The sequence below is a fragment of the Acanthaster planci genome, linkage group LG20, assembly GCF_054643075.1.
Source record: "Acanthaster planci isolate LZ-2023a linkage group LG20, COTS_SCS, whole genome shotgun sequence".
NCBI classification, from domain to species: Eukaryota; Metazoa; Echinodermata; class Asteroidea; order Valvatida; family Acanthasteridae; genus Acanthaster; species Acanthaster planci.
In genome coordinates this window covers 11,334,320-11,360,774 of record NC_141796.1, presented here as the reverse complement: position 1 = coordinate 11,360,774, position 26,455 = coordinate 11,334,320, and the positions used below count along the sequence as shown (strand labels likewise).

At 41.3% G+C, this 26,455-nt stretch overlaps 2 protein-coding genes and 1 long non-coding RNA gene across 6 annotated transcripts; 1 reads left to right on the top strand and 2 right to left on the bottom strand.

Moving 5' to 3' along the window:
* Positions 1 to 337: 337 nt before the first annotated feature.
* On the bottom strand, positions 338 to 8,868 carry LOC110987696 (cell adhesion molecule 2-like). 2 transcript variants are annotated; one of them, XM_022250669.2, is made up of 7 exons: positions 8,104 to 8,868; positions 6,333 to 6,629; positions 5,884 to 6,165; positions 5,206 to 5,499; positions 4,851 to 4,964; positions 4,469 to 4,563; positions 338 to 4,222 (listed from the first exon to the last, which is right to left on the bottom strand). In XM_022250669.2, the coding sequence occupies exons 1-7, from the start codon at positions 8,225 to 8,227 to the stop codon at positions 4,139 to 4,141; spliced, it is 1,290 nt and encodes a 429-aa protein (XP_022106361.2). In that variant the 5' UTR covers positions 8,228 to 8,868; the 3' UTR covers positions 338 to 4,138. The 2 variants fall into 2 exon arrangements, with proteins under 2 accessions (XP_022106361.2, XP_022106362.1); XM_022250670.2 differs by lacking the exon at positions 5,884 to 6,165.
* On the top strand, positions 8,787 to 25,289 carry LOC147795935 (uncharacterized). 3 transcript variants are annotated; one of them, XR_015423471.1, is made up of 5 exons: positions 8,787 to 8,880; positions 12,801 to 12,870; positions 13,624 to 13,711; positions 13,918 to 14,049; positions 14,314 to 14,396. It is a non-coding gene; the product is annotated as an uncharacterized LOC147795935 (long non-coding RNA). The 3 variants fall into 3 exon arrangements; XR_015423470.1 differs by lacking the exons at positions 12,801 to 12,870; positions 13,918 to 14,049; positions 14,314 to 14,396 and adding exons at positions 23,818 to 24,042; positions 24,280 to 25,289; XR_015423469.1 differs by lacking the exon at positions 12,801 to 12,870.
* LOC110987694 (uncharacterized) lies at positions 12,439 to 22,743 on the bottom strand. The gene is made up of 14 exons (XM_022250664.2): positions 21,255 to 22,743; positions 18,330 to 18,626; positions 17,873 to 18,151; positions 17,250 to 17,537; positions 16,600 to 16,974; positions 16,243 to 16,424; positions 15,850 to 16,048; positions 15,006 to 15,104; positions 14,684 to 14,871; positions 14,288 to 14,410; positions 13,914 to 14,025; positions 13,602 to 13,698; positions 13,394 to 13,493; positions 12,439 to 12,731 (listed from the first exon to the last, which is right to left on the bottom strand). Exons 1-14 carry the CDS (start codon positions 21,376 to 21,378, stop codon positions 12,645 to 12,647), a joined length of 2,550 nt encoding a protein of 849 aa, XP_022106356.2. The 5' UTR covers positions 21,379 to 22,743; the 3' UTR covers positions 12,439 to 12,644.
* Positions 25,290 to 26,455: the final 1,166 nt, after the last annotated feature.

The window sequence follows — 26,455 nt, the reverse complement described above, 5'->3', positions numbered from 1 at the left end:
CCCTGAGAAGTCAAAAGATGTGTGGAATGCGTATGCGTTGGGGGAGGGGGTGAGCCACTGCGTACGTCATGCGTGCAGGGGAAGGGTGTCTGAAAAGTAGGCATTTTGACGGTGCGTGCATATGGAGGGCCCCTAATGGTTTACAGTCTAAACTTCCCAATGTTGACCAGTCAATACGGTCAATGGGTTCTTATTTTCACTGTGGCCAAATGACAAGGTAGTAACAGCGACATCCCAAACACACGCTCACCCACTATCAAAAAAAAAGCTACACAAAACGAAACAAATCACAAACTGAGGCTTTGTGCGAAAATAAGAAACGACAGAACCATATATCCTCGTTTTTGTTTCACATTGTAATGCATTATTGTTTTAGCAATCATACAATGCAGAATTTTTAGTCAACGCCAACTGTTTATAAAGAGAGTGCAGAATTTAGCGGGACAATTTCACAAGCACAGTTTGTGATGTCATAGGCCTAAGGGGATAACATTTTATAAACGGATTCGTTCAAGTTAAGAAAACTATGTACCATAGAAATTTACAAGCGACTTGTCAAAATCGAATTTACAAAATATAATTTGAGAGAGAACCCATGGCCTCAGGTATACACAAGCCGTAAGCCAATCTCACCACAAATCTGAACAAACAAGTTTTACTTGACATAACCCCAAGTATGACCTTACAACGGAGAATTGAAAACTTCACCATAACAAGCGAAGACAAACAAGCAAAACGGTTTCTCTTTCAATAAGAATTGAAAAGGAAACAAAACGCATATCGCGTAACATTCGATTCATCTCTCCTCACTGCTGAAATTTATGTACATTGCAAAATGATTTTTCAACTCGTGTTTTGTTTTTCATACACAAGTTACTTATATTCTTAAATTACACCATTTTGGCCGACATCCTGACACTATCCAAATATTTCAATAATAATCCACCCTTTTGGAAGTGTTGAAACTACCAGGTTTTTGACCACCACTCAAGTCATATAAACATAAAAACAGTATATCACTATGAACTTTCAACACCGTGAAAATGCAGTTTTACCATTAAATCACCGTGAAATTTTTGTGAAGGCAATGTAAGCCCGTTTTTACGGTGGAAAGTTGATCAGCTTGGGAGCGGATTAGCTCATAGCAGTTTCACGGCCTTTTCACGTCAACATCTTAGCTTATGGGATGGTCCTATTGTTATTCATAACGGTACACCGGTCCAGCTTCCCACCGTGGAAGGTGTGAAAACAGTGGATTGACTGTCAAAGCGTAATAAAAGATTAGTGTGATAGACAACCAGGAATAGCGCAGCAGTTACCAACAAAAGGAGCGATTGAATACCCCTGTTTAGGTCTGGAGTGTAAACTCCTCGCTCATCACGAACTCAACGGACCGCACTGTAGCAAGATCCACTGTCGCGTTAGCCCTTGACACTCATGCCTCATGCGCGCTCAATCTTAACGATGCCCTGCTGGCACGGGGCCACTAAAAAATTCATTGAGCCACTGCATTCTCCAAAATCAATGGCCCAACCGGCAGTGGTCATTTGAGGAACACTGCCACATTTTCAAAACTTTCCTCACATTTAATGACTCGTGTTTTAAATCACCGGCGCAGCACTTTCAAGTTCACGGTATAATTCCACAGCCTGAACAGTTGTGATTGCCTGCTTAATGTACGAGGCTCATGTGCTACATGTAAACACGTAGCTAGCGCGCAGCGCGACTGTTCATTGCACGGTCGACAGTCGTGCCTACGGCTCATACTCTTGCAAATGACCTGAGTAGATGTTGGCTGGTATATTTGTCTAACAATGCCAGTTTACTTATATTCCTTCCCAGTTTATATATATTCCTTCGCATGGTGCTACAGCAAGCCTTTCCACCTATTGCTGTCTTTCTCACCATGAATAGCCTGACATTTCATCCAATACCAGTTTAACGTCCTCTCCCACGGACACCAATGAAACCTTTAGGAGGTCGTGTCGTGTTGCACCTCAAGCCAATCAAGCAACATATATGTGGCCTCAAATTAAATTTGTGAACACAAAAAATACGTACATTTTATATATCCAACTAATCAAGTTCTGGGAAGTACACGTAACTTGTACTTCCTGCGACATCATTTTTCTATGTGCAGCCACGTAGAGTTTTGTGTGTGTGTACACTGAATTGCACAACGCTATTTTAATGCATGGACTGGTTGCCGCATTGCCATCACACCTTTTTGGCAGTTGCACGGCGCAGGGGAACCAGCGGAAACCTTGCATCAAGCAATATTGTGAAAACCACAAAAGTTTCTTTCCACATGTTGTGAATGTAAAGCAGGTGTTTTGTGAAGATAGGATCCTAGGAAAGACAGGATTGATTTTTCCTTTTTTTAAGCTGTGAGAAGAGACGGATACACGTACGATGGCTCAAATTTGCCGGATGCAGCTGAAAAGTTGATAAGCACATTTTGCTTATGTAGAACCATGGAGGAAGGACACAAGCTTTTTTTCAGCCCTAAAATGTGACATCATTCATAAAATTCCACGAAACTTGGTGTTAGATGTCACAACACCCCCCCCTTGACCACATACCAGACGACATATGAATATTTCCAACTTTTGTGGGCAAAAGGCACATTGAGTGGTGAAGTTACCACACCGAATTATGGAATTGCCAAAAGACTGTGAAAGTGCATACAAAGTGGTGGAATAACAAAGCCGACAATGTAGCATCAGAGCGAGCGAGGATAGCAACGGCGTGTACATCATTGTCCAATCCAACAAGCGCAGTGTACATATGACATCGTGCATGGACAGGGTTTGCCCGTAACGTTTTGCTCACTTGCCAGCCGGACCAGCAGTGATGGCTTTTTACTAGTCCATAAGCAGAATTTTCACTAGTCCGCGTCTTCCCCCAAATTTCAACATTCTTTTTGGCACTAGTGTTTTCTGCTCCAACATCATGCATAACAGCGTGCACTCGGTGCTGACTGTTGTTTAATTGTCGATGAGTAATCATAAATGGCCATGGGAATTATGAATTTCCAAAATATTCATGAGTATAATTCTACTCAAGCAAATTAAAAATAAATCACAGATATGCCAGAAAATTGAAATAAATGTTTCTGTGAGGTGACATAATTTGTGGGGAGTCGTTTTGCTGAAGTCCCTACAATGTTCTCATTCAGCTACAGGCCATGATGTAGTGTATGAACAACCTGGCCGAGATTACATGTAGGCCCTACATTGCAAGGATGCGAACATTGTGATTGGGGTGTTCAGTGTACATTTACACCTGTCACCACCACAGTAAGAAGACAGGTAATGGTACTTTTTATAAGGGATTCAGATAATGGGTCCGTAAAGCATTTAAAGGATTAGCCCCACCGCAAATTTAATGAGGAAGGCCCCCTGGATGGGCTCACTGCATTTTCACGGTGTTTTCACTTGACCTCAAGGTGTCGGCAAGGGGTCACAACCGGAATTATTTTCACGGTGTTTTCACCATGTGAACTGCCATGAAGTTGCAGCGAAAAAGAAATTTCACCGTAAAACTGCAAATTAACCGCAAATTAACTGCAAATTCATGGTCCTGAAATGCATATACGCTTGTACGATTGAGACTGCCGATTAAGGAAAATGTCTGATCTTCGAGGCTGTAATTAACTCCTGAGGTATATATGACGTCACAAGTGATTCTTCCAATTCAACCCAACTTTAGATATTTCGCCTTAATTTTATCAACGATATTCAAGGCGTGTAGCATGGGTCACAAATTGGGTACGAGGGTAAAACTGACGTACATATTCACGGTGTATTTCATCAAAAAATGCCCATTAAACAAGCCAAGGCCATTACAATTTCAACTATACCAGGCACTGGTGGGGATAGAGGTCAGCAAGAGATTTCGTTGGTGCCCAACGTAAAATTGTACCAACGAAATCTTCAGGCAAGATTTATTTATAATAAATATGCAATAAACGCTATTGGTAACTGGATTTAGTAGTGATAAATCCACCACGTATGCGCATGTAATTACGTCATGACATCAGTCAAGCTATGTCTATCTACTAAGCCCCATCCCAGTCATTAGCCGTTGTAGCGCCATGTTGATGTAGCCAGAAACATGAGCGAATTCAACCACGTGGCTAGTACACACGAGGCAGGCTCATGCGCGGTCTCCGGGAAATATCAGGCGACTGTTGACGTTTAGGAGTTGCTGGCAGTTCAGACTGTACGAAAGTAAAAGAAAAACAAAAAACAAACTTGCATAATTATATGAATTAAATTGCGACAAAAAGGTCTCAACGATTTGTCGAAATGAGCTGGGCCACAAGTTAGCAACCATAAAATGAACTCACTATTGCGTGATTACAAAGGTTAAAGAACAAAACAGCAACAACTCCGGCTACCATAATAAAAATACTACCAAACTGTGCCTTCACAACAGCAGTCAAAGTTGGTGATATAAAACTAACCCGCGATCTTGTTGACATAACAGAGTCAAGAATGCTGACCACACCACGTGGCTCTTCAGGATGAGCCACGGCATATGTACGGTCACTGTCATTTTCTGGAAGTAGCAAAATATTACAAAAAAATTACCAAGCGTATGCGTCTTGGAAATGTCAGGCAAAATGTCTGAAATCTACCTGTAACGTCTGGTTTATATGCTTAAATTCCATTGGCAAAGTGATTCTCGCTTCGCGTAATCTTGTGATGAGAACATAATTATCATAGGCTCCCAACGAAATGGCGGACCTTACAGCACTTCATGCTCATGCTCAGTGATAAACATTTGCTACCACCATCTACTGAAGTGTTAAAAAACAAAGATGGAAGACTTGCCGGTAGACTTACCAGTTGTTTTCTGCTTCTTCTTCTGAGACCGTGAGTAGCAAACGGCAACCACAGCAAAACAGGAGCAACAAATGCTACCAATTAACAATGGCAAGCCAATCACGTAGAACAAACCTAAGGTCAAACACGTAAGAAATTCATCTCTTAAGTAGAATACTACGGAAAATTTAAAAACAGGTTTACATTTTTGACAATTTCTGTGCTATTAATTAATTAACTATGTGGAGTCCTCGGTATGCCTTCAACCTCGGGTAAAAGGAGGGTTTCACTTTAAACAACTGCCAAGCTCCTCGATGAAAAACTTGTCTTGCTCCTGAGCAACCTTGTTTTATTTTCGTTGTGTTTTGATACGTACGTTTTCCATCTGTCACAAACAGGTCAATCAAAGCTTCAGCTCTGCCAATTGTGTTTTGTGCGATGCACTTATAAACACCCCTGTTGCCTGTATTGGTATGGTCCACCGGCAATTCACTTCTTGTTAGATTGCCCTGCCCTTGAGGGTTATCCCCAAGAACTGTTGTCTCACTGAGAATGTGGTTCTTCCGTGGGTCTATCCAACTTATGTTAGCTGGTGGATTAGCATCAGCTTCGCACCAGAGTGTTGTGCTCAGGGGTTGGCTAGTTTGTCCTGAAACGATGGATGGTGGATCTGATTGGACAAACAGAAAGCATCAAATGACGTAAGATCAACCGGCACATGCGCACACAGGTTCATCCACGCTTTATAGCCAGTGTCTGTTGCCGACTGTCTGATGTGCGCAGTTTTTGGCATGTGCACACTGCACAACTATCCTACCAACCTGTCTTAATTAATTGTTGGCAAAAGGGCGCCTCTTGTTAGAAAGCTCTGTATCGCCTGTCTGGTATACTCACGGATGAAGGCAATTAAACTTTAATATGAATGCTTTAGTTATCAAGACGCGAAAATTGTTCACGGTGGGGAGTTCGCCATAAGCAACAAAATTAAAGAACTTATGGATGAACCAATGCGTGGCTGGAATCCCAATAACAATATTTGTAGGGCACTACTTACACAACACGGTCAATACAGTCTTGGTTTGTAGTGCCTCAGTCAGTTCAGGATGTGGCGCCCTACATCTTAAAATGCGATTGTGGTACCTTCTACTTGCTGTGATATTCAAAATATTTGTTGATCTGATCGAAGATGGTTCCGATGCGACGCCATTTTGTATCCGTTTGGTGTCTATATACCATGTTATATTTGTCTGGTAATTGGCTTGGCATATCAATGTGCAGACAGTTCCCTCTAGGGGCGCGCTGCAGCCAGAGTTGCTGACGAAGAGTGATGGTTGTTCTGGCGGAAAAATGCGGATATTTTTTTAAAAAGGTCTTTTGGTGGGATTCTGCTGAATTCCTCAGACCGCAATATCCCATCATGTTGGCATATCTAAAAGCTGAGAAAAATTCACCTCCACTCAAGATGACGTAGTTTAAAATGGCAAGGTGATTTGAAAGACTCACCCAAGACTCTGAGCATCCACGCTTCTTTCCTTGTTCCCGCTCGGTAGATAATGTTGCATGAAAGGTTCAAGTTTGTTTGGGTCTTCAGGGGAGTAATCTGGAGAATACTGGACTCGATTCTGGCCCATGAAGGGCCAGACTCTCTCGACGGATACAACTTGTACGACACTTCACTCGATGTAATAATAACGCCATTCACGTACCAACCAAACCAAGGGTTGTCATTCTTGGACTGTTGACAGGTAAAGTTGACAGGTACACCTGACCAAACTGTTTTTTCTTCAGGATCTGATGAAGCTGGAACAAAAAAAAGCTTGGTCAAATCGAAGGACAATATAAGACTTGTGACGACGAAAAAGAAGCGTTCAAAACATAACAAAAACTACAAACACGAGTCTCACCTCAGCCAAAAAAATCCTTGGTAAAACGCCACGATTTTGAATTGACATAAGTAACTGACGGTTTGCATATTAATGTGGAATACAAAGTAACAAAGAAACAGAACACAGTAGAAGATTTCGGCCTTTTGCAGCGAACAATTAGCAGTCAGCATCATGAGACTGTCGATTTGATTAACTTGAAACTTCTATTCGATACCCACCTACGACACAAAGCTAAAAAATGCATTCTTTAAGAAAAATTCGCTCGAAAACGTATCAGATTTTGTTTAACTCTCACTGGATTTTATCTGGAACTTCAATGTACTGCCGTTGAATGGATCAATGATAGTAGCAGCAATATTAGCTGGGTCATCTGGAATGTGCTACTTTAGGATTACCAAATATACCTTGTAGCATAACTTTTATGGGGGAGGGGGCTTTCTGCCAGTAAATTGTTAACATTCTACAGTATAATGCCCTCTTTTCATAAAAAATAACGCCTACTCAACTGCACTCTGCGAAAGTGAAATATCATCTTGTGGCAATATCATACCCAACACATTTACCGAGTATTTTGACAGTACAGACCTCTACCTAAAAAGAAAACGGAGATATCTACATTTTTGCTTTACAGTTCTTCGCATGAGAACAAAAACAAGAACACGAATAATTGAAACTTTACTCGATAAGTACATGTATTAAAACAACACATTACATTGCAACAAAATTGTCTAGGCCTATGCCAGCACGGATGGACTGTACTCTGGTGGTGTTTTCAATTTTGTGGCAGCTAAATAATTCTTGTAAATATAGGCCTGTCAGAGGCGAGTTGCAGTGCTCCTAATTTCAATACTCCCGCCATTTCTAGACTACCCTGAGCTTAAATCCCTGCATGTGGCTGGATCGGTTTGCTTCGAATTCAAGGAGGGAGGTACTATACTCCAAATAAATAGTTGGAATGCGGTGCAAACATACACAACTTACCCAAATAACCAAACAGATGGGCTTTGAACGAAATTAAATTTCGTCTTTTAAAAAGGTTTTCAACATATTTCTACATATATCTAGCAGTGTCACATGCACGCCAGGCCTGCCCATGAATCAATTTTTTCATCGTTAAACTTGGAATTATACATTTTACGGAAAATGAAAACACAGAGAAACACTCCAGCCTTATAGGAGTAAAAAAAGCAAATTGTTTGGCAATTCAGACACTTGAGGGAACCAAAGCTTGATAATCAGTCGCAATAAACGATGGACAGTCAAAGGTCTATAAATGTGGGCCTACATGCAATACTCAAAGAAAAACCAACAAAACAAACAATTTCTACCATACATCAAATGGTTATGTAACTGTTCTTTCTGTTAAATGTGCCGAAAATTCAACTTACCTGTGGAATTCCTCCACAAGCACAGAAGCAACAACAGTATCGAAAATATCTTCATCTTATCAGACAGCAAAGCTAACGGTAATAATCCAAATCGCTCGCAATGTCGGTAATTAGCTTGGAGCATCAAGGAAGCTACCTTTATTTTGACAACGCAGCTATATTCAATTACATTCTCTGCCGGGGAAAGTGAAACCAACAGCTCAAACAACGGAACTCCTATTCAAAATAAAACAAACGAGCGAAAGGGAAATTCAGTGCATTGTCAATCAGTGCATTGCCATTTTTCCCTTTGGAATTTCAAACTTTGGAAACCGAAATGCAACAATCCTCATATCTATAGAGGTCAGGGGTGAACAAAATCGGGATTCGATGCAGGTATAGGGAGAGATTGCTCCATAACATTCCGTGGAATGGGCAAGGATAGAAGCACGTATCCACCCTGAGCTGAAGTGCACCCCCAATCGGCGAAAGAAAGGTGGTTACAAGCGGGTTCCTGCACGCGTTTTGCGTGTACGCAAAGATCACACATGCCGGAATAAATTAGCTACGCGTACTCCGCGTCAAGCGCGCATATGCATGTACTTGCGCGCCTCATAGTGCGCATATGCGATATAAAAAACGCGTCCTCTTTTGTTCCGCTTGGAGCGAATACGCAATAAATAAACAGGTCGAACATAAAAACCTTGGGTGTAGGCAGAAATATAGTAACTTAGAAACAAGCATTCTCGAATGACATTCCAGTACTACATAACCGGTGCTTAGCAACAAAACAATAAGGTCTGTAGAAAAATGCAATGAAGATTAAATGTAGTAATTTACAAACACAGCATGGTTTGAGGGGAAGAAGTGGGAATTACTAGTCCCGAGGTGTAGGCCACCTCCCGACGCCAAACGGAGGGAGGAAGTCAAACTGACCTACACCGAGGAACCAGTAATTCCCACTATTTTCCCGAAACAAACCATGCTGTATTTGTTTTACTACACTTTATAAATATTCAAACAGAAATCTCACGTTACTTGTACTCGCAGACGCCATTGTTTCTCAGCTGCTAAATGTCTATGTAATGATAGTGGAGTGCAGATGCGCATAGAAACAGGGCTTCGCACTATGAATTTCAGCACCATGAATTTGCAGTTTCACTGTGAAATTGTTTTTTTACTGCAACTTCATGGCAGTTCACATGGTGAAAACACCGTGAAAATAATCCCGGTTGTGACCACTTGCCGACACCTCGAGGTCAAGTGAAAACACCGTGAAAATGCAGTGAGCCCATCCAGGGGGCCTTCCTCATTAAATTTGCGGTGGGGCTAATCCATTAAATGCTTTACGGACCCATTATATGAATCCCTCATAAAAAGTGTCATTACCTGTCTTCTCACTGTGGTGATGACAGGTGTAAATGTACACTGAACACCCCAATCACAATGTTCGCATCCTTGCAATGTAGGGCCTACATGTAATCTCGGCCAGGTTGTTCATACACTACATCATGGCCTGTAGCTGAATGAGAACATTGTAGGGACTTCAGCAAAACGACTCCCCACGAATTATGTCACCTCACAGAAACATTTATTTCCATTTTCTGGCACATCTGTGATTTATATTTAATTTGCTTGAGTAGAGTTATACTCATGAATATTTTGGAAATTCATAATTCCCATGGCCATTTATGATTACTCATCGACAATTAAACAACAGTCAGCACCGAGTGCACACTGTTATGCATGATGTTGGAGCAGACAACACTAGTGCCAAAAAGAATGTTGAAATTTGGGGGAAGACGCGGACTAGTGAAAATTCTGCTTAAGGACTAGTAAAAAGCCATCACTGCTGGTCCGGCTGGCAAGTGAGCAAAACGTTACGGGCAAACCCTGTCCATGCACGATGTCATATGTACACTGCGCTTGCTGGATTGGACAATGATGTACACGCCGTTGCTATCCTCGCTCGCTCTGATGCTACATTGTCGGCTTTGTTATTCCACCACTTTGTATACAGTTTCACTGTCTTTTGGCAATTCCATAATTCGGTGTGGTAACTTCACCACTCAATGTGCCTTTTGCCCACAAAAGTTAGAAATATTCATATGTCGTCTGGTATGTGGTCGGGGGGTGTTATGACATCTAACACCAAGTTTCGTGGAATTTTATGAATCATGTCACATTTTAGGGCTGAAAAAAAAATTTGTGTCCTTCCTCCATGGTTCTACATAAGCAAAATGTGCTTATCAACTTTTCAGCTGCATCCGGCAAATTTGAGTCATCGTACGTGTATCCATCTCTTCTCACAGCTTAAAAAAGGAAAAATCAATCCTGTCTTTCCTAGGAAAGACAGGATCCTATCTTCACAAAACACCTGCTTTATATTCACAACATGTGGAAAGAAACTTTTGTGGTTTTCACAATATTGCTTGATGCAAGGTTTCCGCTGGTTCCCCTGCGCCGTGCAACTGCCAAAAAGGTGTGATGGCAACGCGGCAACCAGTCCATGCATTAAAATAGCGTTGTGCAATTCAGTGTACACACACACAAAACTCTACGTGGCTGCACATAGAAAAATGATGTCGCAGGAAGTACAAGTTACGTGTACTTCCCAGAACTTGATTAGTTGGATATATAAAATGTACGTATTTTTTGTGTTCACACAAATTTAATTTGAGGTTTCATATATGTTCCTTGATCGGCCTGAGGTGCAACACGACACGACCTCCTAAAGAAGGAGGTACCGAAGGGTGACGTCACTGTGTGCCAGAAAGTGCAGTGCAAACGAATGGAGTACGCACGCGTAATGGTTCACGCGCTGGTTCACGCGCTAATGCCTTTTACACACTAATTGTGCGCGTGACGCATTCACTTCTGTACTCTATTGTTATAAGGATACAGATAGACTGGTTCCTCAAAGATTACATGACACGGACTAAATATTTACGCGGCGGGTTCCAGAGGGATTTTTTTATGCTACCAGAAAAACTACCGAACGGCAGCGAGGTGCATACTCACCGCTATGACGTCACCTGGTCGCGTATCATTTCTACTTTCCAGACGAGAGGTGGAATCGGCCAATGACACGCTCCGATTTGCTCGCGAATATTTATGAGGTGTAGCAATGATGTTCACAACCATCATGGTTCTCCTAGCAATGTAGTGAACACTTTAGAGAGTGTGTCTTCATTTAAATGCAGCTGTAAGCAACGTTATGAAGGGAAATAAACGTATTGTGCACTGCATTATACAAAGGATCAGTTTTAATGTTTCGGCACACCTTCGAAATGACACACACGGCCACCAATCCGGAGGCAAGATTTGCTACTCACATTTTAAAAGAGTATGTACACTGTTCACATCAAATATACTTTCTGCCCGTGAAGATTCAGTAAGGTTTCTTTGTGGATAATTATATTTTCCTCAGGCTAATATATGTAATTATCTAATTTATTTCGATCTTAATTCATAATCTAATATTATGCAATGATGTCTACTCTAGTAAACAGCAAGTCGTGGGTTCGAGTCTCACCCGAGGAAGCTTGTGATGTTTGGCAATCCTCGACCCCGCATTGAAAATAAAGGGGACGTTTACGGTTTCAAAGTAAAACCTGGTACAAATTTCACACTTTATTTTTTACTACAATTTCAACAGAGTCACTGGATCAATGACGAACTTTAAATAAATAATACATTAAAGTTTTCTAACGTAACACATAATAGTTACGATTACAACAGTTATGTTATATTTCAAACTTCCCTATTGAATTTTCAGCACATTTATAGGCTTAGCGAGGGTGGATTCAGGGGGAGGGTTCAAACCTGGAGCATCAAATCCAATCGTGCAGTCCGAAACCTAAGTCAGAATTTAAATGCAATGGAGCCAATTTTAAATTCATTGTCGTGCCGGTGGGGGGGGCGTCCGGTTCGCCCCCTCTAAATTCGCTTCTGCATAATATCGTGTCTTTTGCCAACAGTTTCAAGTTTAACAGATGCTTATTGATAAACTTGAAAACTGTTCTCATTTAAAGTACTACATATTACTTAAACCAGACTCCATGGGATCCTAGTTACATAGTTTTAAGTTTTACATCTTTCCTGAAGGATGTTCACCAACAAAGAATCAATGTCATACGGTAAATGTCAAACTTTCTAGTTCATAATCAACACGGTATCATGGTATCACGGTTTCCCATTCGGATCCTTGCCGTAAGATTTTGTCAGACTTGATAGTTGCGTACACTTCAAATCTTTTCAAATGTAGCCAATGCCGAGAGGTTTTTTTTAATTAATTTGGATAAATTACACTTAAAGAGCCTATTCACAACGAGAGCGCCTGTAGCGTCTTTATTACTACGATGATCACTGCAGAAATCCGACTTTGTTATTCCTGGGCAGATAATTATTCTGCCCAATTTTTTCGAAACGCAATTACGCAACACTACAGTCGTAAAATTCCTCAATTATTGCTCAACGGTCGTGATGGAAGGTAAAACCAGCTTCAGTGGTCAGTATCAAGATGAACAACCTTGTTGGTGGTTTGTCCAAAGACTCAGACACTAATTTTCCTGCGGGCGACAGGTTTGAGTCAAGGGGTTTGCGTAGACGTACTTATCAGCCTGAAATTGAGACATGTCCAACATTTCCTGCAGGAAACATAAGTGATTTAATGAATTGTGATGAAACCTCGGACGATTTTCATTCTCTGCATTTAGTTTTAAAAGAGAGAGCGACAGGCCTAAATGACGTGGCAAGAGTCGTGAACAAAAAGACAAGAATTTCTAGGTATAGAAATGGACGTAGGGCTGCCATTTGTGGAAACACCACAGCTTAATATGGCAATTCTTTCGTTTTGGTGCGTTTTTAGTCTTTTTACCTTTTTCTCGTTTTGTGATTGTCATCATTGATGTTTTTTTTATTTCACATGTTGTTGTATTCTCTCTTTTTAGTTTCATTCCAACGAGGTATTCCTTTCGTTAAAATTTGTATCTCTTATTTAAACGAATGTTTGTTTAGAATTTGAAACTAAAATTTTAATCGTAACTGAGAATGTTTTCGGCCTGTTGGCTGCTTTTACTTCAAAAATATTTTTAAAAAGTGTAATTTAGACAAAATCCGAGTTGTCATTTTAAGCCAAGAGATACGAAAGAATTCTTGGCTTACACGTTGCAGTTATTGTTTAAATGGTGAAATCCTAAAAAAGTGGCATCGTCCTTCACTCGCAAATGCCTTTTTATGTCGTTATGCAACACTACGGAACAAACAGGGTTTGAAAAACAAAACAGGGTCAAGAGTTTCGCATTCTCACCGAGTCACTGTCCAACAGACACCCCAGTCTTTGATGTAGGTCAGTGAAGTCTGGTCTCATTTCGGGCTCAATATTCCAACACGATGACATCAAATTATATCTGCCAAAGAACAATAAAATCTTTCTCGAAAGACATTGCTTTATACAGACAAACGTTTTAAAAAGGTTTCTGAAATGTACTTACACTAAACACCCTAACATTACTCACACTTCTTTTCCACAATGTAAAGGTCTTGGAAGTCGAAACCCACCGAGAAGATAGACAACCATGGTTTCTAAAGACATGTCCGTGTAGGGTTGAGCACCTGTCAGTGAAAGGTAGGCGAATGTCAGAATGATCACATCGTTCAAAGATTACCAACTTGAAGCTACACCAAGAGAGCATCATATTGGCAACAGCCAGCGATGAAACTGGTTGGGTTTGTGTTTGGAGGGGCAGGGTAAGCTAGAGGGAATAGGTTTATTAATTGGTGACTGGATGGACGAATTGACGGTTAGTCCTTTGCCCAATTTGACTTACCCAGCGTGACCAGTTCCCACAGAAGAACACCAAATGACCACACGTCACTCTTTGTTGTGTAAGTGTTGTGGCAAAGACACTCAAGAGCCATCCAGCGAAAAGGAACAGTATTCTGAAAACATAAATTGATTTCAAGGTACGTCAACAAATCTGTGAATCCAAATAAATTCATGATAGGAGACCCATAAAAGGCCATAATTTCTTGATGTCCTGTGTCGGTTTAATCTTACCCAGCGTGACAAATTAATAAATTCACTAGAAAGAAAAAGACTTTAATTTAAATAGTCGACTTTAGAAATATTTCCACTAAAATAAGACACTTGGACACCAACAAGTCAATATTAAATCTCAGCTCCAGTGAATAATTGCATTACATCGGATGTCTGTTTGTACTGCCCAGTTCTTGTGACGTCACGTGCCAAGCCAAAGTCACACAGTTTGCAGGTTAGCCCTTCACCAAGAAGGACATTTCGAGTAGCAAGGTCACGATGTACCAACTGTGAAGAGAAAGAGACTTGTTCTAAAGCAAAGGTTGTTCAATGAACACTGGAATATTCAAACTGTTCACCTCGCAATGATAGCTCATACTGCAGTAAAAGTTTGCATTACTTGCAACTTTCTGTTTTTGATATTGTAAATAATCTAATTCTGGGACAGTTGTCAAAAAACGGACTTGCAGAATACTTGTTTGCCATATCGTTTGTTCCATCCTTTTTCTCAATATCAAAATTAAGTTACTTAGTTACAGCACGGTTCATTTTGATACTTGCGTTCATGGAAGACAAGTACTCCATTCCACTAGCGATTTGGAAAGCGAACATAAGTATTCGAATGGGGTTCACGGCTTCCTTCATTAATCCAGTGGTAAGCTTTGCTTCGGTCCAGGCCACTCGTTTCTTCGTGATGTAGGCCTCCAGTGTGCCATTAGGAACGTACTCCATGATCAAGTAGAAAGGCTCTGCAACCAAATCAAAAACTCACCTCTGCCGATGTGTGTCCTTAAAGTTCGTTTTGTTAACAAAACACTTTTATATGGTTTGGATGACTAACGCAAAAGGGTATAAAGCTGGTAATATCTCTAACGAACCTTACCTTCGTCTGTGCAACTTCCAAGAAATGATACAACATTGGGATGTTTCTTGAGAGCTTTGGAAATAGTGAGCTCGTGCTTTAACTCGGTCCCTGTGAAACCTGTAGGAGTGGAGAAATATTCCTTTAGAGAGTTTTCTTGATTTACCAACATATCAAGGAAATATAATGCCAAGGTTTCTTATAAAACAAAAGAACAGGGACCTAAACTTTATTGTCATACATGTACAGCATCTGTCTTAGATACAGTCTGTTCATTGGCCCAGAACGATCACATGACAAGACGATATGTCTGCATAATATAACACTCATCGTGAGACATCTCATTCTACCGATTCCACGTGCACGCGCACGAGATAAAAGAGCTTTTGAAGTCAACTTTGAGAGGTACCCACGACACGTTTTGCGCGTAGGTTACCATGGAATGAGGGCAATGGGCAAGTTCAAATAATGACTATGGTTAACTAAAGTTTGACTAACACCGTCCAACCGATGGATGGTTTGGACTATCTAAGCAACCATTTGGGACCACGCCCCAGGGTATAATTATACAGTTTGACACTAGGCCTAATGTTTTCTGAACCTCTGAGATTCAAAGCTCGTTTCTTTGGATAAATTCCGGAGCCTCAACATAATGCAGACAGAGGTATGGCAATACAATACAGTTATCAGTGCGAAAAATTATACATTTTGGTATTAATTTGTTTTAATTTTTCAATATTTCGAGGTAAGGCTTACAAACGACAAAAAATCTCAAGTTAGTCAGTTCAATAAATCATTGCGGTCTCACTGCGTTTGATACCGGAATACAGTAACTTCTTTGTATTTAGAATTAAAAGAAGCCCACCTTTGCAAATTTTGACAGCGACTGTGGTGATTTCTCCGCTCAGAATACCGTCTGCTTTAGCTTTCAGTACCTGTCCGTAGAAACCATTACCGATCACCTCTTCCAGATGAACTCTTTCTCTTGGAAACTCGAAATCAGACGAGATGGCTGGGACAGAAGTCTCTGGACACTGAACTGAAAAATCCTCTTGTTGCACTGTCTAATGAGAAGCAAAAAAAAAATCACAACTGAGAGGATCGGAATGCAAACTTAAAAACACTTCCTGATCAGCTCAAAGGTATTTGGGAAATGAACATTCAATAATAGAATAAGTCCCTGAATGATATTCAAGAAGCTCGTAGGCCTCTAGGAAACCTAGCTTTGGGTACGATGACATGCGATTGTTTGGTTGACCTGTTTTTGGAGCCTGACCATCGGATGGGTTTCCTCTCTTATTCCGCTATTCATCTCGTCATGTACTCCTCTGTACCTTGCCCTCCATTTCACAGCTGCTAGAGAGCTTAGGCAGATAAGGAGCAAGAAACTGGCGACAGACCCGGCGGATATTGCTGGAAGTTTCCAAGAGGAATCCATGTCTAATATCCAAACAAAAGAAAAATTTCTTCGAGACATAATATATTCAATCTTTATTCGGGGATTGTGGGATCGGACACCATTTATTTCTAGCCTACTTGGTATCGTGATAAATTCTACAGTTCGAAAGACGAGTGTAAAATTAAACCCTGAAAGACAAGAGAAATGACAGATTACCTCGTGAGGGCTGAACAAGTATCTGAAGAACCTCCTCCCTAAATATTGTGGCATTATCGGGATACCAAACACGACACACAACGTCGATGGCATTTACACCTGGTGGCACTTTGATTGAGAGTGTGTTTTCTAAGTCCCAGCTACGAGTTGTGTTATCCTGGAAGATCGACGATACATTATCACGATAAAAAACTGATTGGAGATCTTCACCACCGTGACCTATGACCTCCCAGGTGAGCAGACTAGCTGGGTTGGAACCCACAGCGATGCACTGTAGTTCTAGGTGTTCTCCCACCGAGGCATTTCTTGTGCAGTTCCTGCAGGCGTCACAAGTTTTCAAAGACTTCACACAAATTGCAGTGTTCTGAGGTCCATCTGAAAGTGAGAATTTTGAATTATTCTTAAGAATACAACTATAACTTCTCACAAAATAGTAAAGACTGTTTCTTCCTAGATACAGTTTAAAGTGAAAGCACGCCTACCAATCTCATATTTAAGCACTTGGCGCGACTGCTGCCACTGCACTATTTTCACAAAATATGAAGGTATAACGTGTTAAATACATGTAGTTCCAGTATATCAGTAAGCGTTGCAACACAGTTAGGATTGTTGCAGCTTTGTTTTACTCTTCAAGACATGGTAAAACTTACATTTTGCTTCAACTGAAGCTACAGCTCTGCCGATCATGTTGTACGCTATGCACTTATAAACACCTCGACTGCCCGCCTTGGTAAAGTTTACCGTCAAATCACTTCTTGTCAGGTTGCCCTGCCCTTGGGTGCTATCATCCTTATGAACTGTAACTGTCTCACTGAAAATGTGTTTGTTCTGTGGGTCTATCCAGTATATGATGCTAGCTGGTGGATTAGCATCAACTTCGCACCAGAGTGTCGTGCTCAGGGGTTGACTAGTTTGTCCTGAAACGATGGATGGTGGATCTGATTGGACAAAGAGAAAGCATCGAATGACGTTTTATAGCCAGTGTCTGTTGCCGACTGTCCGATGTGCGCAGTTTTTGGCATGTGCACAACTATCCTACCAACCTGCCTTTATTAACTGTTGGCAAAAGGGCGCCTCTTGTTATTAGAAAGCTCTGTATCTGGTATACTCACGGATTAAGGCAATTAAACTTTAATATGAATGCTTTAGTTATCAAGACGCAAAAATTGTTCACGGTGGGGGAGTTTGCCATAAGCAACAAAATTAAAGGACTTATGGATGAACCAATGCGTGGCTGGAATCCCAATAACAATATTTGTAGGGCACTACTTACACAACACGGTCAATACAGTCTTGGTTTGTAGTGCCTCAGTCAGTCCAGGATGTGGCGCCTTACATCTTAAAATGCGATTGTGGTACCTTCTACTTGCTGTGATATTCAAAATATTTGTTGATCCGATCGAAGGTTCCGATGCGACACCATTTTGTATCCGTTTGGTGTCTACATACCATGTTATATTTGTCTGGTAATTGGCTTGGCATATCAATGTGCAGACAGTGCCCTCTATGGGCGCGGTGCAGCCAGAGTTGGTGATGAAGAGTGATGGTTGTTCTGGGGGAAAAATGCCGAATTATTTTATTTTTTTTTTAGAAAAGGTCTTTTGGTGGGGTTCTGCTGAATTCCTCAGACCGCAATATCCCATCATGTTGGCATATCTAAAAGCTGAGAAAAATTCACCTCCACTCAAGATGACGTAGTTTAAAATGGCAAGGTGATTTGAAAGACTCACCCAAGACTCTGAGCATCCACGCTTCTGTCCTTGTTCCCGTTGTGGAGATAATGCTGCATGAAAGGCTCAAGTTTGTTTGGGTCTTCAGGGGAGTAATCTGGAGAATACTGGACTCGATTCTGGCCCATGGAGGGCCAGACTCTCTCGACGGATACAACTTGTACGACACTTCACTCGATGTAATAATAATGCCATTCACGTACCAACCAAACCAAGGGTTGTCATTCTTGGAATGTTGACAGGTAAAGTTGACTGGTACACCTGACCGAACTGTTTCTTCTTCAGGATCTGATGAAGCTGGAACAAAAAAAAGCTTGGTCAAATCGAAGGACAATATAAGACTTGTGACGACGAAAAAGAAGCGTTCAAAACATAACAAAAACTACAAACATGAGTCTTTCACCACATCCCCCCCAAAAAAAACCCTGGTAAAATGGCATGATTGTGAATTGACACAAGCAACTGACGGTTTGCATGTAAGTGGAATACAACGTAAGAAAGAAACAGAAGAGAAAAGTGCTTTTTGTAGCAGCAAAAACCTGTCTTTTAGCATTCAACATCACCAGACCATCGGTTTCATTAACTTGGAAACGTTTTCTAATAGAAAACTGACAAAGCTAAGGAAAAAATCGATCAAAACCTGTCAGATTTTGTTCAACTCTAACTGCATTAATTTTATCTGGGATTTCAATTTACTGCAGTTGAATGAATCAAAGATGGTTGCATCGATTTATGATCCATATTCTCTGGGTCATCTGAAACGTGCTTCAATACAGGTAGCTACTTTAGGATAGCCAAGTATACTTTCAGCATAATTTTATGGGGGGCCTATATGTCATTAAATTTTTAATCTATAGTTTAGTGCCCTCTTTTCATATGAAAAGATGAATGGAAAGAAGCACCGCTCAACTGCACTTTGCGAAAGTGAAATGTCATCTTGTGGCAATATCAGCTTCCCTATTTACTCATTGTTGATAGACCTAATATGAAAACAAGTGCATACATGGGATAGACCTTCTAGGATGCAGTTGTTCGCACGAAAAAAAAAAAACAAACGGTGCATTTGCAAGCTTTACTAGATGCATAATAAAAAAAGATATAAGCCAGGCTGTTGTCAATGCAGCAGAACATTTGCGGCAACTAAATATTTGTTGTAAATTGACCTCTCAGAGGCGAGTTGCAGGGCTCTTATATTTTACTGACTCAATGCTCCCGCCATTTCTGGACTATCCCGAGCGTTAGCATAAAGTCCATGCCTGCGTCTAGATCAAGTTATTTGCTTCGAATTCGAGGAGGCGGTTTATCAGGATATTTTATCCAAATTCAAACTGAGTGTCCTGAACTTTTGTGTCGCTTTAAAATCCTCACTGTCTCATAGCACAATGAAAGAAAACACATAAAATTCTTCAACTAAGTTTCAAGCATTCTTATTTACACTTATTTCTCTCACTTCCTATGGTGTCATAAAAAGAACTGTAGCCACATATTTACGGTACATGAACTTCAAGACTTACTTCAAACGATTTAAAGACATATCTAATTAAAAATTACACATCAGATAATCAACTATGGTTAATGTTGTTAAATGGATACATGCACTGGCGTCTCGATCTGCCAAGGCAGAGAGATCTATTGGATAACTGCACTCCTAGTCTTCCTGCTAGACCTGTGCCCCCGGCTCAGTCTTTGGCTCGAGCTGCGTCGCTGAGACTTGACACTGTGCTCATCAGACTAGGGCAGTGGTACAGCGGGTTGGGGTGTTTTGTAACCCATCGGTAAAACCATGATTGCGACGGATGACTGAATAAATTTTACCCTGTGGTGTGTGCTGGTAAAGCCGTCAAAACTGGCTTAAAACAACAGCTACCAGTTAGCAGAAACGTTAGCTTGACTATCCATCGCTGCCAAAAGCTGCTCTTGGCCTGCTTTAGCTTTGGCACTATACCTGGTGGCTCTTGGGTTGTAGATGTGCGATCATCGGAAGCAGCACACCAACTTCACGTCTCAAGATTCAAATATCAACTGACCGAATTCACTTTTTGACTTTCCACCCACACCTCACTCGATCTATCATCCATCTGGCAAACATACCAGTTGTCAACACAAGTCCCTAGTTACTATTATCAATCCAATCCGTTTCACTGTAATTCAAACGCAGTCCTCACCTGCTAAATGTATTTCCAAAGTAATCACAACCATGGTTTTCCGTATGCTATGACAATCAACCAATTGCTGCATGCTACTACACCAACTACTGTGAATAATTACGACTACAAGCAGTATGTCACACAGCACAAAAGGGCTGCAGGGCTGCCTGCGTACAATACTAATTGGGCTATTGTGTCTACCTTGAGTAGAGATGCAACTGCAGTTTCCAACTTTACAGACTTTTCCATTATGAAATAGAGGTGTCCAGAAACATCTTACACGGTTAATCAAAAGAAATAGTTTGGAATGTGGGGTTAAAGTATACTGACATACAGATTACCCACAGTTAAATATAGATTTAAATTACATTAGATTTTAATTTATGTTTTAAACGAAATTAATCGTAGTCGTTAAAGCAAAAGGTTTACAACACACTTGTATCTAGCTGTGTTACTTGTAGGGTGTAGGTCTGCCCCACGAAGCAATTAATTCTACATTAAAATTGGAATTATACATTTTAGGGAAAATTCAAACACATACCTACAAACATACCACCCTTATAAATAAATAAGCAAACAAAGCAAATTGTTTGCCTACTAAAACACTTGAGGGAACCAAGGATTGGCAATCAGTGGCAATAAACAATGGACAATCAAAGGTCTATAACCTGTACATATGCAAAACTCAAAAAAATGAAAACAAAACTAACAATTTCTACCATACATCAACTGGCTATGTAACTGTTCTTTCTGTTAAATGTGCCAAAATACAACTTACCTATGGAATTCCTCCACAAGCAAAGAAGCAACAACAGTATCGAAAATATCTTCATCTTATCAGACAGCGAAGCTAACGGTAATAATCCAAATCGCTCGCAATGTCGGTAATTAGCTTGGAGCATCAAGGAACCCACCTTATTTTAACTCGGCATGTATTCAAATGCGTTTTCTGCTGCTAAGGAAAGTGAAACCAGCGACCGAAACAATGCTATTCCTATGTAAACGAACGCAAACCATCAAAGAGGAAATTCCTCGTAACGTAAAAAGGCCCTACACTAAGTAAAAATGCTGTCACAGTAATGACATTTAATTATATCAAGCAAAACTGCTATAATCATCATCATGGTGACGCCAGAGCGCCAGTAGCGCAAGGGCGTTGCTCAGTGGTTAACATAATAAATTAATTGTCTGTTTCCATTGTTCGGCGTTCAGAGTGGCTTGTTGTTACTGATTGAGGCTGATTTCAACAATCCTCATATCACCAGAAAGTTGTTGGTAGGTTCGCATAAGCGCGCCGCCTCTATGGTATGATTCTGTTGGTTGTTTCTGTCCAGGAGCAATGAGAGTGGCATCATGCCTAATTGCGTGGCCTATCAGTTGAAGGCGCTGTTTGCGAAGCGTTGTTGATGCTGGTTTGACTTTACATCTACGATACAGTTCAGCGTTGGTGATGCTTTCGGGGTATCTGATATTCAGTGCGTAGCGTTACAAGGCTCAGTGTGATGCGTCGATTGTTTTCTCGAGCGTTTCTGCCAACTGCTATAATGATGACATCTAAATGTACAATGTACTCAGAAATCTCTTTTTTCGACTTCAGTATTTTTTTTCGCAATAAACACCAAAAGTAGTCAATCTTATTGTGTATGATCACAATCACTAACAACTAATAACAGCTACTCACTACACAGCTATAACATTCAGAAATCCAAATGCAAAAAGTAAAGTTACAAGTTTTTCACATTTAACATCCCAGGCAAACATTGTATTCTCCCAGAACGAAACTCGGTCTTCTGAAGTCGTGACGCTACAGTTGTAATTTAAGTCCTTTTCGTACCATTGACAAAGCCTGTTTAATAATCAAGAACATGGGTGTATATGTCCTGAAGTGTCACATGGCCGTCCAGAAGGTTGTAATATAAACGTTACCAAATGAGAGCATTTAAAAATAATTCCGTATCCTTCTGCTTGTCTGGCGGGAGTTACATTTTCCGTACAGTCTTTGAAGTATGCCTGGGTGTGTTCGAGAGACGATCATTGATGAGTCAGTTCAGTCTTTCAACAGCGCATGCCGAAAACGAGGCGCGTAAGGGGTGATGCGGACGCGCGTGCGAATTCTACCCTATCAGCGCAGCCCTACGGGTAGTAGCGCGCGTGATTTGTTCCCGATTGACCTTGCTTTTTTGAAATACCGAACTGGCTCATTATCATTGGGCGATTTTTACCTGGTACCCACAGAGCAATGATCACGACGTAACTTTGCCGAGTCGAAGCGAATTTTGACTAAACCAGGCGACTAGCCGTCTCGCAAACAAATGGGTAGCTGCCGTTAGTTGCTTTTCTTTCCTCGCCATTGGTTGGAAAGTCGTCGAAATACGTCAGTCCACTGACGGTCATGACCATACCTGTGGATGAAAAGAAAATAATTATTAGAAAAAATTCAAAAGCTGCTTCCTTAAATTTGAAATGTTTAGACAGCTTAACTACACAAAGCAACAGAACCACGGCTGTGTGTCAAAGGTTAACTGTAGGAAGTACGTTGCCTTTTTCCTGTCAAATTTCCTCACTTAAAATACATGCACATCATGTCCGTGTCTTCTTATTTAAGACCGTGTCCGAAACGGGCTTCCAGAGCTACGGCTAGGTCTATTGTCAACGCGTCTCCACGCATTCCCAATGGAGTGAAGACCCAGACCTAGCTCTAGACAAGAGATTCGGATGCCGCCTAAGACAGAGAGTTGATCAGTAAAAGCAGAAATTTTACAATTGAAGTCCACACGGGATAGTCTGGATCTACACCCTTTCTTCCTATTTTCCTACTTTTAACTAGTCCATTCACAAGTCCTTTTCTAAGTAACAGGCTGAACAACTATAAGAGAATGCTTTTTGTCAGAGTTCATTTGGATATAGCTTGTGACTTGGTTTCATCCTATACCCCCAAGGGTGTATGTAAAATCATATATGAATCAGAGGATTGAGGACTGTTCGGGTTAAAAGTGAATGACCCGTGATGGACTTGGTTAAGACTGAATGACTTCTGACAGACTTGTGACGGACTTGGTTAAGACTAAATGACTTCTGACAGACTTGCGATGGACTTGGTTAAGACTGGATGTCTTCTGACAGACTTGTGACGGACTTGGTTAAGACTGAATGTCTTCTGACAGACTTGTGATGGACTTGGTTAAGACTAAATGACTTCTGACAGACTTGTGATGGACTCGACTTGTAACACTGCTCTTACCTCGGTGGATGTACTGAGAAACTTGCATCGAGCCAGTGGTGGCCTTACAACCGATGACATCATTCCAACCGATGGGTTTCTGTGTTTGATCGATCACCAGGCTAGACTGCAACACGCATGACGAGAAAGTGGTCTGTGTGATTTCAAAGATTCCCTCGGTCGAATTACCCAGTTCGTCAAACTCCGCTCGTTCCGTGTAGTACACGCTCCATTGTATCGTAGGCCCGGTCGAGGCACTTGCCGTGCAAACACACCGAAGTCTGCCGCTATTGGTGTTGGTATCATCGATGTAGAGACTTCGTATCTTGAGTTCCCAATCTGTAAGGTATACAAAAGGTTTCAGCAATACTGGTAAGATTAAGAAAATCAACGGTAGATGTATTTTATAGCTCACAGTATGTAATATTTGATTGCCGATCCATGTCACCTGAAGGCAGGTAACAATTTTTTGTTTCAGAAACAATTGCAATGAATTTAAAGGGCGAATTTACAATGTGCCGAGTAGTATTGTGTAGAAATGGAGTAAAATATAAACTCGATACTGTACATTTTTGTCTTTCAGAATCTGAAGAGACGCCATATCTGCGGTGGTATCATACAGTTAGATAACATTATGAACATCTATTTCCTACTCTGCAAGGCAAAGGTACCACCACACTCACGCTAACGTTCTTAAACTACAGATGCGCGTCCGTTTTGACAAATTCACAGCACCAGTGTTAATCGAAGCGATACTCTACGCACGCGTACCAAAGCCGCTGGGAAAACTCACGTAAGGAATCATAACTCACCCAGTGACCCACATGCGTAGAGGTTACGCATCTCTTTCTTCGAGAGGAGACGATCCAATACCATGAGATTGCTATAGGCGGCTGTGACTCCGTACCTCAGGGATGAAAGTGGCGGCCCATTGCAGGCATAGGAGTTTCCTAAGAGTAGCTTCGTGCATCCGTCCTTCATTGGCAAGGAGGAGGTAGCGCTGTGGTCTACGTCTATACGAAGTTCCTGGCCGTTCAGATACACGATCAACCAAGCGCTGCTCTGCATAAGATCGAATGTGACAGCGAAGTGGAACCATCTATCCATTGGAATCTTGCTATTTTCAAACTCAACACACTGTGGCACCTGTTTCTTAGTGCGAACGCAGAAATCAAAGGAGTCGACTTTTTTCAACAAGGTAACACCCCGGCCTTGTTGACTGTGCCCTCCAGCGGTAAAATAGTATCTCTCATCCCCATGAATAGCCGAAGAGTTGATCTTCAACCAAAGAGACCAGGTCGCACTCTCTGAAGCACACACGTCAGGATCTGAGACACAGGTCTTGGCAAAATCACCAAGGTTGACGTAGGCACCCTCCCCTAGGGAAATCGCGCATTTGTACTCGACCACCTTGGGGGCAGGAACCATTTTGGAGACGCCCGCACCACTTTTATCTTTGAGGATTGTAACCGGTGAACTATAGGCATCACACGATGTGAGGTGATCGGCGTTATTTTCGCTCAACGTGTTGTGGTAGATCACATTGTAACTTTCTGGAAAGAAGTTTCAATTAAACAATTAAACAGAACCATACACCTAACAAATCTGTAGAGCTCTTTTCTCGTACAGAAGAGGATATCCCTCCCTCATTCCGATGTGGGTGTTTATACCTTTCGTTTGGAATCTCACAACGGCACGATAGATTGGTGTTTTAATTGAATTACAAATCAACTTACCGACCGTGTTGCGCCTTCTGTCAAACCAGACAAATCCAGGGCCGGTGTTTGACCAACTTCGTACATTCTTTACGTAGTAGGTTACGAGAATCATCTCCTCCGGAGAGGTGATCTCGGCTAAGCCACCCTCTCCGCTGCCCGTGGCATAGCGTTGACAATATGCTTTAGCTTCATCAAATGAGAAAGGTCGAGCTAAGTATCGATAGCAACGATGCTGATGCTGTACCCATCTAAATGGGCACGGGGAACATGAACCTTCGCATCCCGTAAAACCGTACGCCAATGCTAAACAAAGAATTATATTTCTCTGCAGGACTGTAACAAATTCCATTTTCTTTGCTGTAAAAATTGACAGCTGTGATCACTTTCTATGCCACTCTGCAAATGTTGCTAGCAAGTTGGATATAGCTAAACATTACGTCGGAAACGCACAGGCCATCAAGCATACTGAATCATCTCTTCCAACGTTCAGTTTCCTATAAGTTGAAACCTTATGAAAAAAAAACAAAACAAAGCAAAGCACGAAGGTAATATTGTGTATCAAAGTTAATGAGCGTTGGTCGCCAGTCAGCCATGATGAATGGACATGGTTAATTCAGTGGAAAACGCCAACAGTCGGTTTCTATTGGCATTTCCTATGGAAACTGCGACCATGCTGCGACAGACTCTGCACTTATTGGCTACGTATCAACTATTAGTTAGTGTAACCTCGAGAATAAATTTTATTGACCATTATCGCAATCTAGTCGCTGAAGTAGACTGAAACAGGCTACGCAGATCGTCAACTATTGGTTAGTGGAACCTTGAGTATAAATTTTATGGCCATCATCGCAATCTAGTCGCTGAAGCAGACTGAAACGGGCAACTTCGTGAAAACTTTGCAAAGTTTGACCTGGAATCAGGAGAACAGAAATTGAGGCGCACTCAGGGAGGGAGCGTTCGGTCACAGTTCGTGACAGTGGACAGATGCTTTTGCTTCTCTACTTTCTTTAGCGGAGGGGGTAACAGGCTTCGAGCGGGGCG